The sequence below is a fragment of the Spermophilus citellus genome (genome assembly GCF_964194105.1).
Source record: "Spermophilus citellus genome assembly, chromosome: 2".
Taxonomy (NCBI): Eukaryota; Metazoa; Chordata; class Mammalia; order Rodentia; family Sciuridae; genus Spermophilus; species Spermophilus citellus.
The window spans coordinates 244,451,483-244,463,776 of NC_138183.1; the positions used below are offsets into that span (position 1 = coordinate 244,451,483).

Genomic DNA, 12,294 nt, shown 5'->3' on the forward strand with positions numbered 1-12,294 from the left:
CTGATCAGCCTGGTTCTTGCCTCCGTTGCGCATGTGTGTTTGGGTGGGGGGTGCTGAGGATTTAACCCAGCATCTCCTACACGCTAGGCCAGCACACTACTGTTGAGCTACATCCACAGCCCTTTGGGTTTGTTTGTTTGTTTTGTTGTTTTGGTTTTGGTTTTCCTGTGTTTGTTTTTGAGACAGGGTCTCCCTAACTTGTCCAGGTTGGCCTGGAACTTGGTGATCCTCCTGCCTCAGCCTCCCCAGTAGCTGGGATTATAGGCGTGTACCCTGGTGGGAGTGTTTACTTGCTGGTGACTCTGGGCCAGCCACCTGATCTTTCCAAGCTTAGCTTCTTCAGCAGTGCAGCCGGGCACCTAACAGGCGGAGGTGTTGTGCGGGTGAGAGACATCTGTGTGTGCACCTGGGGCAAGGGTACAATACTAAGGTGCTCAATACCTGGTGCCATTATTATTGAGTATCCTACTCATCCTGGAAAGGACAAGGGCGTGTGTGTGTGTGTGTGTGTGTGTGTGTGTGTGTGTGTGTGTGTGTCTGCAGCTCAGAGGGGACTTTCGGGTGCAGGTTACTCTCTAGGGGAGCCTGGGAAATGTGAAGAAATGGAGGAGAGCATTTTTAGTTGGAGGGTATAACAGTTGTGGAGGAGAGAAAGTAGGGGTGTTGAAGGCAATAAGGAAGAGTTAAATGGGGGCCTAAGACTTGCAAAACGGGAGGGAGCATGACAGAGATGTTGAAGACCAGGCATTGTTGGAGACCGGCACCAGGCCACAGAAGGCCTGACCACTAGGGCTGAGGGTGAGGACCTTCCTTATTAGGCTGCAGGGAGCCCCTGAAGATTTCTGGTTTGTGATTAGATTTTGGACTATCACGGGGTTGAGTTTGTGCTTCAGGAAGGACAGTCTGATGTAAGCACAGAGGACAACCAGAACAAAGACCCATCAGGAGACTACTGCAGTAGTCCAGGCTCTGTAATGGGGCCTCAGCAAAGGAAAGGTCAGAGCAAGAGAGAAACAACTGGGTGTTGCTCGGGGGAGACTCCTGGGATGATTCTGAGCCGGCCAGTCGGGGTGGTAAGGACATGAGTGAGTCAGGAGGAACAGCAGGCAGCCTGGGTTAGGACTAGGGTCAGGGTCAGGATTAGGGCTAGGGCTAGGAAGAGCTTGTACTGTGGTTTTAGAGGTATCCACGTGCTGCTCTGCAGAGCCCCGGCTCCTCCAGGAACACACCCCAGCTCATCTCGAGAGAAATACATGTCTTGGTGGCCATCCTGTAGTCTCAGAGTCTCAGAATGCTCAGTGCCGTCTCTTCAGACTTCAGGGGCCACATCAGTGTGGGCCTTCACTGCAGAGAAAAATTCCCCACGGGAGAAACTCTGGGCCAGGCTGAGGCTGAGTCGTGACTGCTCTGCTTGGCGATGGGCCCAGAGCACACAGGCTTGCTGGGTCAGTGCCAGGTGGACTCTGCATTGGACACACAAGCAGCAGCCCCAGGAAGGGGAGGAGCAGTCATAGCCCGGTGCTTGGACTTGGCCCCTCAGTCAGGCGGCCAGGCTTAGTGAGGTAGTCATGTCTTTAAGTGTGGAATTGGAACCATCAGGTCCTGCATCTTCAAGAAGACATTGTTGGGGCTGGGGATATAGCTCAGTTGGTGGAGTGCTTGCCTTGCATGCACAAGGTCCTGGGTTCAATCTCCAGCACCAAAAAAAAAAAAAAAAAAAAAGAAACCAATTTAGCCCAGGGAAGTGTGCCTTTCCCCAGACCCCAGTACAGTCCTCACACCCTGCAGATGGCAAAATCAGAAGTGATCTTGTACTGTGCTTTCAGAAAAATTAAAGCAACAGAATTTTTGATCACTGTGCATAAAGAGACAAAATGAAAAATCTGTATGCTCATTTGTTCCTTCACTCACTCATTTATGCAGCCAGGACACACTTGCTGATCATCTGTGGGAGAGCTGTTGTTAACAACAGCACAGAATTATCAATTTTTTGGGGGAGGGGGGTACTGGGGATTGAACTCAGGGGCACTCGACCACTGAGCCACATCCCCTGCCCTATTTTGTATTTTCTTTACAGACAAGGTCTCATTGAGTTGCTGAGCACCTTGCTTTTGCTGAGGCTGGCTCTGAACTCACGATCCTGCTGCCTCAGCCTCCTGAGACACTGGGATGACAAGCGTGCACCACCACGCCCAGCTACTGATATTTAATTGGTTGTATCTGGAAGGGGTTTTTAAATAGGGTTCCATCCCTGCAAGGTTTAGGGTTGCTCCGAAATTATGCACAAACATTTGTGTGAGTGGAAAATATATGCATTGCTACTGAGAAAAAGTGCATTGCTTCTCATGAGTTGCACAAAGGGGTCAATGAACCCATCTGGCCTCTGATTAAGAAGGCTGGTGTCTTAGTCTGTTTTCTGTTACAGAGTACTGAGCATTTATAGATAATAGAGATTCATGTGGCTCACAGTTCTGGAGGCTGGGCAGTCCAAGATTGTTGTTTGCATCTGGTGAGGGGCTATTTCTACTCAAGGCAGAAGCAGAAGGACTGCTAGACATGTGGAAGTGGGAGACCATAAGGAACAACCTTGCTTTAGAGCAACAGGCTTTCACAGTACTAATCCAGTCCCTCAAGAGAGAAAGGAGAAGTTCTTTTAGAAAGGCATTAATTCCTCTCCCTAGTCACCCAACAGCCTCTCAAAAGCCCCATCTGCCAACACAGCTGCAATGACTGTGCAATTTCATCACGAGTTTCAGAGGGGACAAACCACATCCACAATTGTAGCACCTGGATCTGATTCAATCCTGCTTTATTTTTGTTTGTTTGTTTTTTAGCACCCAGTAGCCTGAGACTGGGCTTTAAATAGGATATTGGGCAACCACGGCTAAAATATCGTTAGAAGATTTTTAGTCCTGAGTCTCCTGATCCGTATGCTAAACAAGAAAACCAACATAAATTCATGATGACAAAGGAGAATCCATGGGAATCATGCAGGCAATTCTGCTTGCAGGGTTCATAGCTCAAGACACTTTGATGATTCTGAGTAGTTCAGAGCTAAAAAGTGTAGACCACAGACCTCAGAAAAACTAGGCTTAATTTTCAGCAAAGCCGCTAACATTATGGAAGAATTTAACTTTTCTGGGCCGAAGTAAAACAGTAGATGATGAAGACAGGGATGATGTTTTAGGTTTACTGGGTTCCTACCATGCACCAGGCACCAAATGTGTGTAACATGCGAAACAGCCTCACAAGGTGAGTATCCCATGTCATTGCTATCAAATCGATGGGGCTCAAAGGCCCCAGAATTGGGCTCCAGCACATCCAGCTGGGAGGTAACAGCTCGGTCCAAACCCAGGTCCAAGGATGCCCAGTCTGTGTGTTTAATGATTCCTCACACTGCTTTGGGGGTCTGTTCGGTCTAGACTCTATGGCCATTATGATCTTCATCACTATTTAATGAGTACCAGCCTGCACTCTTTTCTCACCAGAATTATGTTGAAAAATCCTCTTTGTTTTCTTTCTTTCTGCTTGCAGGGGCCAGAACACCCAAATCCTGGCAAGAGTTTCAGCGCCCGTGGCTTCCCACGACACTGTTACCTTCCAGACAGCGAGAAAGGGAGAAAAGTAAGAGTGGAAATTTCAGAGTAGTTCTGGGGACTTTATTTTCTCAGGGCCTGAGGTTTTGCTTCCTACAATGCAAAGACCAAAGAGAACTGGTTTTGTTTGTTTTTGTTTTTTCCTCTTGATATATATAGTAACAAGCTCCTATCTGAGTCAACCATAAGTAAAGTTGGATATGATTAGAAATTTTTCCTTTTTTTTTTTTTTTTTGCAGGTGAATGAGGTGGGGGCTTTTAATTTGTTCCTCTCCAGGATATTATTGGCAATAATTCATCTATTTTAGTATTTTTTGTTTAAGCGATGCTGCCTAAAGGCAGGTCCTGGGAATAGCACCAGTGGTAATATGCAGGAACTTGATAGAAACGCAGAACTATAACCTATTTCAATTTAGCAAGATCCCAGCACATGCTAAAGTGTGAGAAGCACTGATCTGGGGCATGGATCTTAATCGGTGGGAGATTATTTTATTCTTATATATTCTTAGACTTGTCTCCAAAAGGGCAGTGGGAACAATCTTTGGGACTCCTAGTACTTCATGATCAGTCTCCCATGCTTCTATGAACTCTCATTAGAATTTTTAAAAATCTACCTTTGTTTTTCCGTGAATGAGGCCATAAAAATCACTGGGCTTTCAGAATCTTTCCTGATCTCAAGAGCGTTGGGAACCACTGGTCTAAGGGAGTGCTGGAAAAACACAGGCAGGAGGTGTGTTTTAGTGGGTTTTCTCTCCAAATCTCAGCAGCCTCCTTCCACAGGATGCCAGTGGCTGTGTGGTTGCTGTGGGTCAATGTCTCTGTCTATCTGGGTGGTTATGAAAAAATCCCACAGACTGGGTGGCTCAGAAACAACAGAAATGAATTTCTCTCCATTCTGGGGGCTGGGAATCCAAGATCAAGGCTCTGGCAGAATCTGCATCTGGCAAGACCCACTTCCTGCTCATAGACAAAGCCTTCTCTCTGTGTCCTCACATGGGGAAAGGGGCAAGGGGGCTCTCTCCCAGGACTCTTTTGTAAGAGCATTAATCCCATTCACTGAAATGCATTTCTCTGCCTTAATCACCTCCTAATACTCTGTCACCTTGCGGGTGAGTGGTCATCATTTGAATTTAGGTGGTAAATAAACACTCAGCTCTAGGGTGCTCCATTTGTCTCCCTGCTCTGAAACCCAGGTTGAAGGAACAGCCCTTCTGTGGTCCATGCTCTTCCTTCCAAGGGTGGGAAACTGGAGAGAGAAGAGAAAGAGGACTAAAGAGAGAATCCGAGAGGAAGTGTGGAATCCATTTAGACCTCCTGGCACCTTTTTTTTTCCTTCTCTCGCTTTCCATAGGCCCTATCAAGTTATGGACAGGCCAGGTGAAGGATGGGGTGGTGAAATGCCCATAGGGAGAGCCCTCAGGTCTCATGGCACATGGTATGGATATGTCCTCATCCAGGGAGGAAGGAGACAGTTTGGAACAATGAAAGAACCAGCTATATCACAAGATGTGCCAGTCAAGTGTTCCCAGATTAAGAATCAGGACTAGGCCTGATGCCTGTTTTTCTTGAGGATCCAAATTTTTGTGCCTGAGCCTGAGATCTGCATCTCAACAGTTGGCTAAATGTCTCTACTGTAAAGTCCTGCTGTTCAAACTAGAACCATGTTCCCCAAAGCTGTTCTGCCTGCAGGACTCTCTTATGTTGACGACATACCCTGAATTCCCAGGATCCAGAATGGACATATTGGTCTTCTTGGGCCCTCCCTCTTATCCACCGCATCCACTTAGCTCCCTGAACTGCCTTCTAAACCACTCGATTCCTTTTATGAACCTGCTACCACCAACCTAGTTAATGCTTCTTCATCTTTCAACGCCACCAGTTTAGTCATCCCAAAACATAATTCCCAGCACCAAACACCTTTGTTTAAAAAAAAATAAGATTCAAACTGGGTACAGTGGCACCTACCTGTAATCCCAGTGTTCCAGAAGCTGAGGCAGAAGTGGGGTGCAGTGGCACACGCCTGTAATCCCAGCAGCTCTAGAGGCTGAGGCAGGAGGATCTCGAGTTCAAAGCTAGCCTCAGCTTAGTGAGGCCCTAAGTAACTCAGCAAGCCCCTGTCTCTAAGTAAAATATTTTAAAAGAGCTGGGGATGTGGCTCAGTGATTAAATGCTCCTGGCTTTAATCCCCAATACCAGGAAACACCAGGAAAAAAAAAATATAAGATGAAGTATTGCAGGTTCAAGGCCAGCCTAGGCAACTCGTAGAAACCTTGTCTCAAAATAGAAATTTTTAAAAGGGGCCAGGGATGTAACTTAGTGGTAAAACACCACTGGGTTCAATCCCCAGTACCCTCCCCCCTCCAAGAAAAGAAAAAAGAAATAAAATTCAAACAGTTGTTTCTTTTTTTTTTTTAATTTTTTTTTAGAGAGAGTGAGAGAGGAGAGAGAGAGAGAGAGAGAGAGAGAGAGAATTTTTTTTTTTAATATTTATTTTTTACTTCTCGGCAGACACAACATCTTTGTTGGTATGTGGTGCTGAGGATCGAACCCGGGTTGCACGCATGCCAGGCGGGCGCGCTACCGCTTGAGCCACATCCCCAGCCCCAAACAGTTGTTTCTTATTCATAAAGAATACTCCTCTCCGCTTGACATAAAAAGCCTGCTGTTGTGTGGTTTTACACCTTCCTATCTCTCCAGTTGCCCACCCTTGTCCTTCACGTGGGTCTCACTGGAGATTGAGGCACAGTAAGAGCTCAGGCTTTGGAACTAGACCGGCCTGGGTTCCAGTCCTAGTTTTCACACGCATAGCTGCAGAAACTGGTATTAAAGGCTTCACATCCGAATGACTTGTTTCCTCATCTGTCCAGCAGTGGTAATAATTTCTGCGTGGACAGGATGTTGTAGGAATTCAGTGAAAGTAGCAATAGTAAAATGCGATGGCAGCTGTTGTTGTAATCATCCATGCCTGGGGCTCCTATTTACTTACCGAGGTCTGCGGTCTGCACATCCTCTCTGTTAACATACCTCCCATCCTCCCTTCCGCTGAGACTCGGCTCAGAAGCAGCCTCCTCCTTGAAATATATGCTGATCCCTATCTAAAGTATACTTTGGACCCTGGGCCATGGAGTCAGGCAGCCCTGAGGTCCACCTCCAATACCCACCCTGCTGCCTGCCACTAGCTATAAGACTAAGGCAAGTTTTGATTTTTTTTTTAATCTTCTGAGCCTGTTTTTCTCATTTGTTTAAAAAAAAAAAAAAAAGGTGGCGGGGGTGGGGTGTGTGATGATGAGAGTATCTGAATCCCAGTTATTGTGATCACTGTATAACTTAACTCCTGGAGCCGAGTAAGTAACCTCTCAGGAAAGGGTAGCTCCTGTTTTCGAGTTTACTATTGTGTTCCTTGGCTTCGCTTCACTGTGACAGAATACCTCAGAGCAATCAGCTGAAAGGGGGAAGGATTTGTTTTGAGTCATGGTTTCAGTCCCTTGTCACTTGCTCCTGTCACTTTGGGCCTTGGGTGAGGCAGAACATCATGGCTGGGAGCATGTGGTGGAAGGAAACTGCTGACCTCCTGGTGACCAGGAGGCACATAGAGAAAGAGAGAGGGGGGAGGGGAGGGACTGGGGACAAAATAAATCTTCCCAGGGCGCACACCTCCAGGGACCTACTCCCTCCCACCGGACCCCAGGGACTAAGGTTTCTCCCATCTCCCAACAGTACCATCAGTTGGGGACCAAGCTTTTGGCACACAGCCTTTAGGGGACATTTAAGATTCAAACTGCAACAACGACTGTTATTACTGTTATGATTCCCCAGCCGTCAGCCTGTACCATGTTTGGAAGAGTTCATCTTTCCGGGTGTCTTCCTCATATGGACAGGGCTCCGACCAAGACTGGGAATAAGGATGTTAGTCTCGCTCAACCAAGATCTTGTTGAATTTGGATGAATCAGAACCTTCTGCAAACCCCAGCACAGGCCACAGCTTCCTCATCTATAAAATGGGGATGATGATAGCACTTGCCGTGGACCTGCCTCCAAGTGTGGTGTGAGGACCAGATGGGAGATAAATAGGAGAGAGCCTGGAAGAAGTCAGAGGGCTTTTTAAGATGTCACTGGACAAATATTTCCCAGTCTTAGTTGTTGGTAAATTAATTCCACCTCGAGGTGGTGCTGGTGGAGGGCAGAAGTTCAGAAGTCCTCAGATCGTAAGCACTGTGACTCCTAGACCCAAAGTTTTAAAATGCAACTATTATGCTGATAGCTGACCTTTTTTTTTTTTTTTTTTTAAAGTATTGTACTCCAGGCACTAGTATGAAAATGCTTTTCTTGTAGTGTTCCATAAGATGTCCACAACCTTTGAGACGGGTTATACCATTGCCACTTTATAAATAAGGATTTTAAGCATCAGAGAGAGGTGCTCTAATTTGTCCATGGTCACAGTGATTCATTGACAGAGCCAAGACTCAACCTATAGTTCCCTGACTCCAAGTCCAAGTCTCCTTCTCTTTCATTGAATTGCTTAGGACTTCCTGACGCAGGGAGATTGGGACCCTGAAGAGGATCCTACCACCCAGGGGACAGTGTCTGACCGACACTGAAGTCCGCCCTCTGTCTCTTTCCTTTGCTCCACAGGTTCTCAAGTTGCTCCTCGTGGCCTGGGATCGCCGTCTCATCTTTGCCATCGGTACCTCCAGCACCACGGGCGAGTCTGATACGGTCATCTGGAATGAGGTGCACCACAAGACAGAGTTTGGCTCTAATCTCACCGGCCATGGCTACCCAGATGCCAATTACCTGGATAACGTGCTGGCCGAACTGGCTGCCCAGGGCATCTCTGAGGACAGTACTGCCCAGGAGAAAGACTGAGGCTGGAGAGGCGTGGGGGTGGGAGGGGCTGTGGGGCCACAGGGCAGGAACAGGGAGAGTCAAGGTGGAAGTTGGTACCATGCCCTCCCTCCTCCCTCATCCTCCCTCACCCTGTCTCCGACTGGGAGGGGAGGCAGATTGCATAAGGTGACATAATTCATAAACCTCATCCGACAAAAGGGGACATGGGGTGATGGCCATCCTGGGTCTGTTCCTGTTGAGTTTTCGGTGCTGGGTAGGCAAGAATCCCCACCCCCTCCATCCCTCAAGTGGGGGGCATGGTCAGCACACTCGGGTGTGGACAGTGCGTGGCACTGCACACCCTGCCTTGTGAAGCTGAGGTTTCTGGCCTCAGCTGGCTTCTAGCTGCTTCCACTCTGCTTTGAGAGTGGAGTTTCCACTTTTCTCTCCTCCGCTGAGGCAGAGAGCTCTCACTGTGCAAGGTGGGTGGGGGGCACCAAGGGGTGGACCGCTAAACTGCTGTGACATCAGATCCTGGATGCCTTGGTGTGGGGCGAGCGAGTGCTTCTTGCTGACAGGGTCAGGGAGGCAGACGCCCCTGGGAGGGTTCAGCTCTCTCCATCGTCCTCTGGGCTTCTCTGGGCCCTCTCTTCCCCCTCACACCTGTGACCTGTCCAAAGAGGCATCTGGTTCTTTTGCATGGATGGATGGACTCTGGGATTCTTCTCTGGGCTGGCATCCTGTGATGCTGTTTCCAGCCCCTCTCTGATCAAACCAGAGTCTGCATCCCACTGGGCATCTGCACTGTCCTCAGGGAGAGGAGCCCACAGCCTTCTTCCCAACTCATCCCAGACCAGCTCAAAGATTCCACGAGTTTCATGGATTCACTGTGAGTGGGGCCCATGCTGGGCCCTGTGCCGTCTGTGTATGAGCCTATGTGTGTGTGGGTGTGTGCGTGTCATGGGCCACGTTGGTGGACAGTCCATCCCATCATGACCCTGAAATCTATTTTGCAAGATGCCAAACCCCAGTTCTGAGGGATGAAACTGCCAGGGTGTGGTCCCTGGACTTTCCTCTTCTTACCAACCCATCTCATGATAAATGTGGAACCTGATGGAGGTAGAATTGTGCTTAGGGGGATGTGTGGAGGTGAGACCTGGACCCACACCTTTTTCTATTTCTGTTCAAGACGGAATCAGAGCCAACCTCTGTCCAATCTTGTTTTTATGAGGGTTTCAATCTGTACCCATGCAAATTTGCTACGTAAGCCCAGAGATGGTGCTGGGCCCCTCATCTGTCCCACAGATGGACTTCCAACATGGTGAAAGCCTCTAGTTCATTCCTAACAGGGTTGGGACCACATTATGTTCTGGTCCAAAGTGCATCTGGGTTGTATCCCAAGACCCTGTCTATCTCCCCTCAACATCCTCTTGCCTTTGGCTCCAATAATGGATTGAGGATCAGAGAGAACAGGGGTTCTCAAGAAGGGAAACCCAATTCTCCTTTTTGAAAGTGGGTTCTTTGAACTATGTGTTTGGGGGAAGTTCCTCTGGATACTAATTTGAATTTATATACCTCATGTTTTGGGGGTTTGACGTATACATATATATGCATATATATTTCATAAAACTTGGAAGGTTTTTGATGCTGGAAAAAAAATGAAACAAAAGAACCTTCCACGGTGGTACTTAAGTTAGAACTGGAGGCCAAGGTTTCATAACAGCAGCTCCACAGCTGCTTGCTGTTAGCCCTGCAGCCACTTTGACATAAGTGTGACTAGTGGATTCACCTGTCACCAGTTCCTTGGGACTTACTGGTGCTGAGTCTTTCTTTACTCCCATTTGGCTACAGGGACAATAATTGGCCACATCAGAGGGAGCTCTGAGAGGAGGAATTATTCCTGCCACCCTTAATCCAGTCTCTCCCAGCAGTGGGAAGCTATTTTGCAGATGAAAAGACTGGTCCTGGGTTCACTGCCCCTGGGGCGTGTAAGTTCCTACTACAGTCAGGAAGGAAACATTAGAACTAAATGACAGAGATGTCCCTGCAGAGTGTAATGTCACACTGCCAAGTTATCACATGCCAGAGATCATCCTCTGGGCTTCTCTGGGCCCTCTCTTCCCCATCACACCTGTGACCTGTCCAAAGAGGCATCTGGTTCTTTTGCATGGATGGATGGCACTCTGGGATTCTTCTCTGGGGTAGCGTCCTGTGATGCTGTTTCCAGCCCCTGTAAGCGTCATACCGTTGCCCTTGTCAAGTATCTTCTCGGCTTCTAGGCCACAGGGATGAGGAACAAGACCGAGGGCCTGTGTGTAGGAAAATTCAGGAAGCTCGAGTGGAAAAGAAACGAAGACCTGCTCGGACAACTGGAAATGGGCAGTGGGGTGACCCTTCATCAGGCAGAAGGACAAGGACTGAAGATGATATATAAGGGAGTCAGGAGGCAGTGGCAATACCACTTGGAGAGGGGGTCTTCATGCCATCAAGCCCCCCACCCCACCCCAGGTCTTGGATGTGTTTGTGCCCCATTTCTCGTCTTCTCTGAGGAAGCTCAGTAGGGCTACCTCACCCTCAAGCTGCTCTTCTTGTTGAGCTTTCTGGGCAGAAAGGATCTTGGATTTCCTTTCTAACACTGTGCTAGGCAAGGCAGTGGGGGGTGGGCATTCCCTTGCTCCTTATCTTGTGCCAACATGGAAAGACAGAGTCTTGGTTTCAGTGAGAACCCTGCCAGCAGAGCCCTGTGTGCCCACTACTGTGAAGCAGGGTGTTTCCCACTAGAATCCCGACTGTGCTCTCCGGGCCCAAGCAGGGGCTCTCGCGCTCTTCTTTTCATGGGCTTAGCACCAGGGTCTCCAGGGATGACCAACAGGATCAGAGACAAACCTTCTCAGATGCTCATCCTTTAAAAGGTTATGTGGTGTGTACGTGGTGGCGTGTGCCTTTGTGTTTTCATTCCCTTCCCCTTTTTGTAAAAACTGAACATCTCTGTGGTTTTATACTTGGTCAAAAGTGCTCATCCTGGTATTGCACTATTGTGTGCATGAGAGGACTGGGGGAAGGCCTCTGCGGTGCAAGAAAGGCCCCCGGCCTCCTTTCCTTGTCTGTGATCCCTGGTATTTGAGCGGGGGGGGGGGGGTTTCTGGAAGAGACAGGTGAATGTCCAAATGTGATTGTTGTGTTTGTAAACTGCTGTGTTTTGAAGTTCTTTGGTATGACTCTGAGAGGACATCGCCACCTGGTGCTCATGAGGTGTATGTGCAGAAGAATAAATGGCAAACGAACAACCACAAACAGTTGTTCCTGGGAACCTTCTGCTTTTTGCCGACTAGTGCACCTGGGAGGCATCTGGGTTACTTCCTCAGTCTGTAAACAACCACAAACCCTTCCACAAGATAAGGGGAAAGTCTCTTTTCTCTAATTTTCTTTGTCCACTTCTTTTCTACCCACACATTTGACCTGACTTGACTCCTTGCTCCCCCAGAGAAACAGACCACATGGCAAGGGAAATGGGAAAGTGAACTTGTGGGAGAAAGGTCATCTTTGAAATCATGAATGTTGACTTCTTAAATGTCCCTCCACCTGACTACAATACAGTGTGTGTTTTAATCATTTCTAGACTGCCGTTTTTCAAATAAATGTGTACTATTAATCATTCCACTATTGATAAGAACACAAAAATAAAATGCAAATGCAGAACCACCAATGTCACCAAAATCTGTCTCCATCTCTGATAGTCCATGGGGCGTGATGTTCTTGGAAGTCAGGACTGGTCTTTCTCCAGACTTCAGACTAAGATCATCTGTTAGGAAGCTAAAACACAGCAGAGCCTGTGGGTGTGAGCCCTGCACCCAGAATCTGACTTTGTAAA

At 48.0% G+C, this 12,294-nt stretch overlaps 1 protein-coding gene across 2 annotated transcripts in view; it reads left to right on the forward strand.

The window, feature by feature from the left end:
* The window catches only part of DTX4 (deltex E3 ubiquitin ligase 4), a 35,106-nt gene extending 22,992 nt beyond the window's left edge, over positions 1–12,114 (forward strand). Inside the window, exons 8-9 of one of the 2 annotated variants that reach the window (XM_081279454.1) lie at positions 3,535–3,624; positions 8,229–12,114. In XM_081279454.1, coding sequence (XP_081135580.1) covers positions 3,535–3,624; positions 8,229–8,462 — 324 coding nt within the window. In that variant the 3' untranslated portion in view covers positions 8,463–12,114. The remainder of the gene's footprint in view (positions 1–3,534; positions 3,625–8,228) is intronic. The other variant, XM_081279455.1, reaches the window with a different exon arrangement.
* Positions 12,115–12,294: the final 180 nt, after the last annotated feature.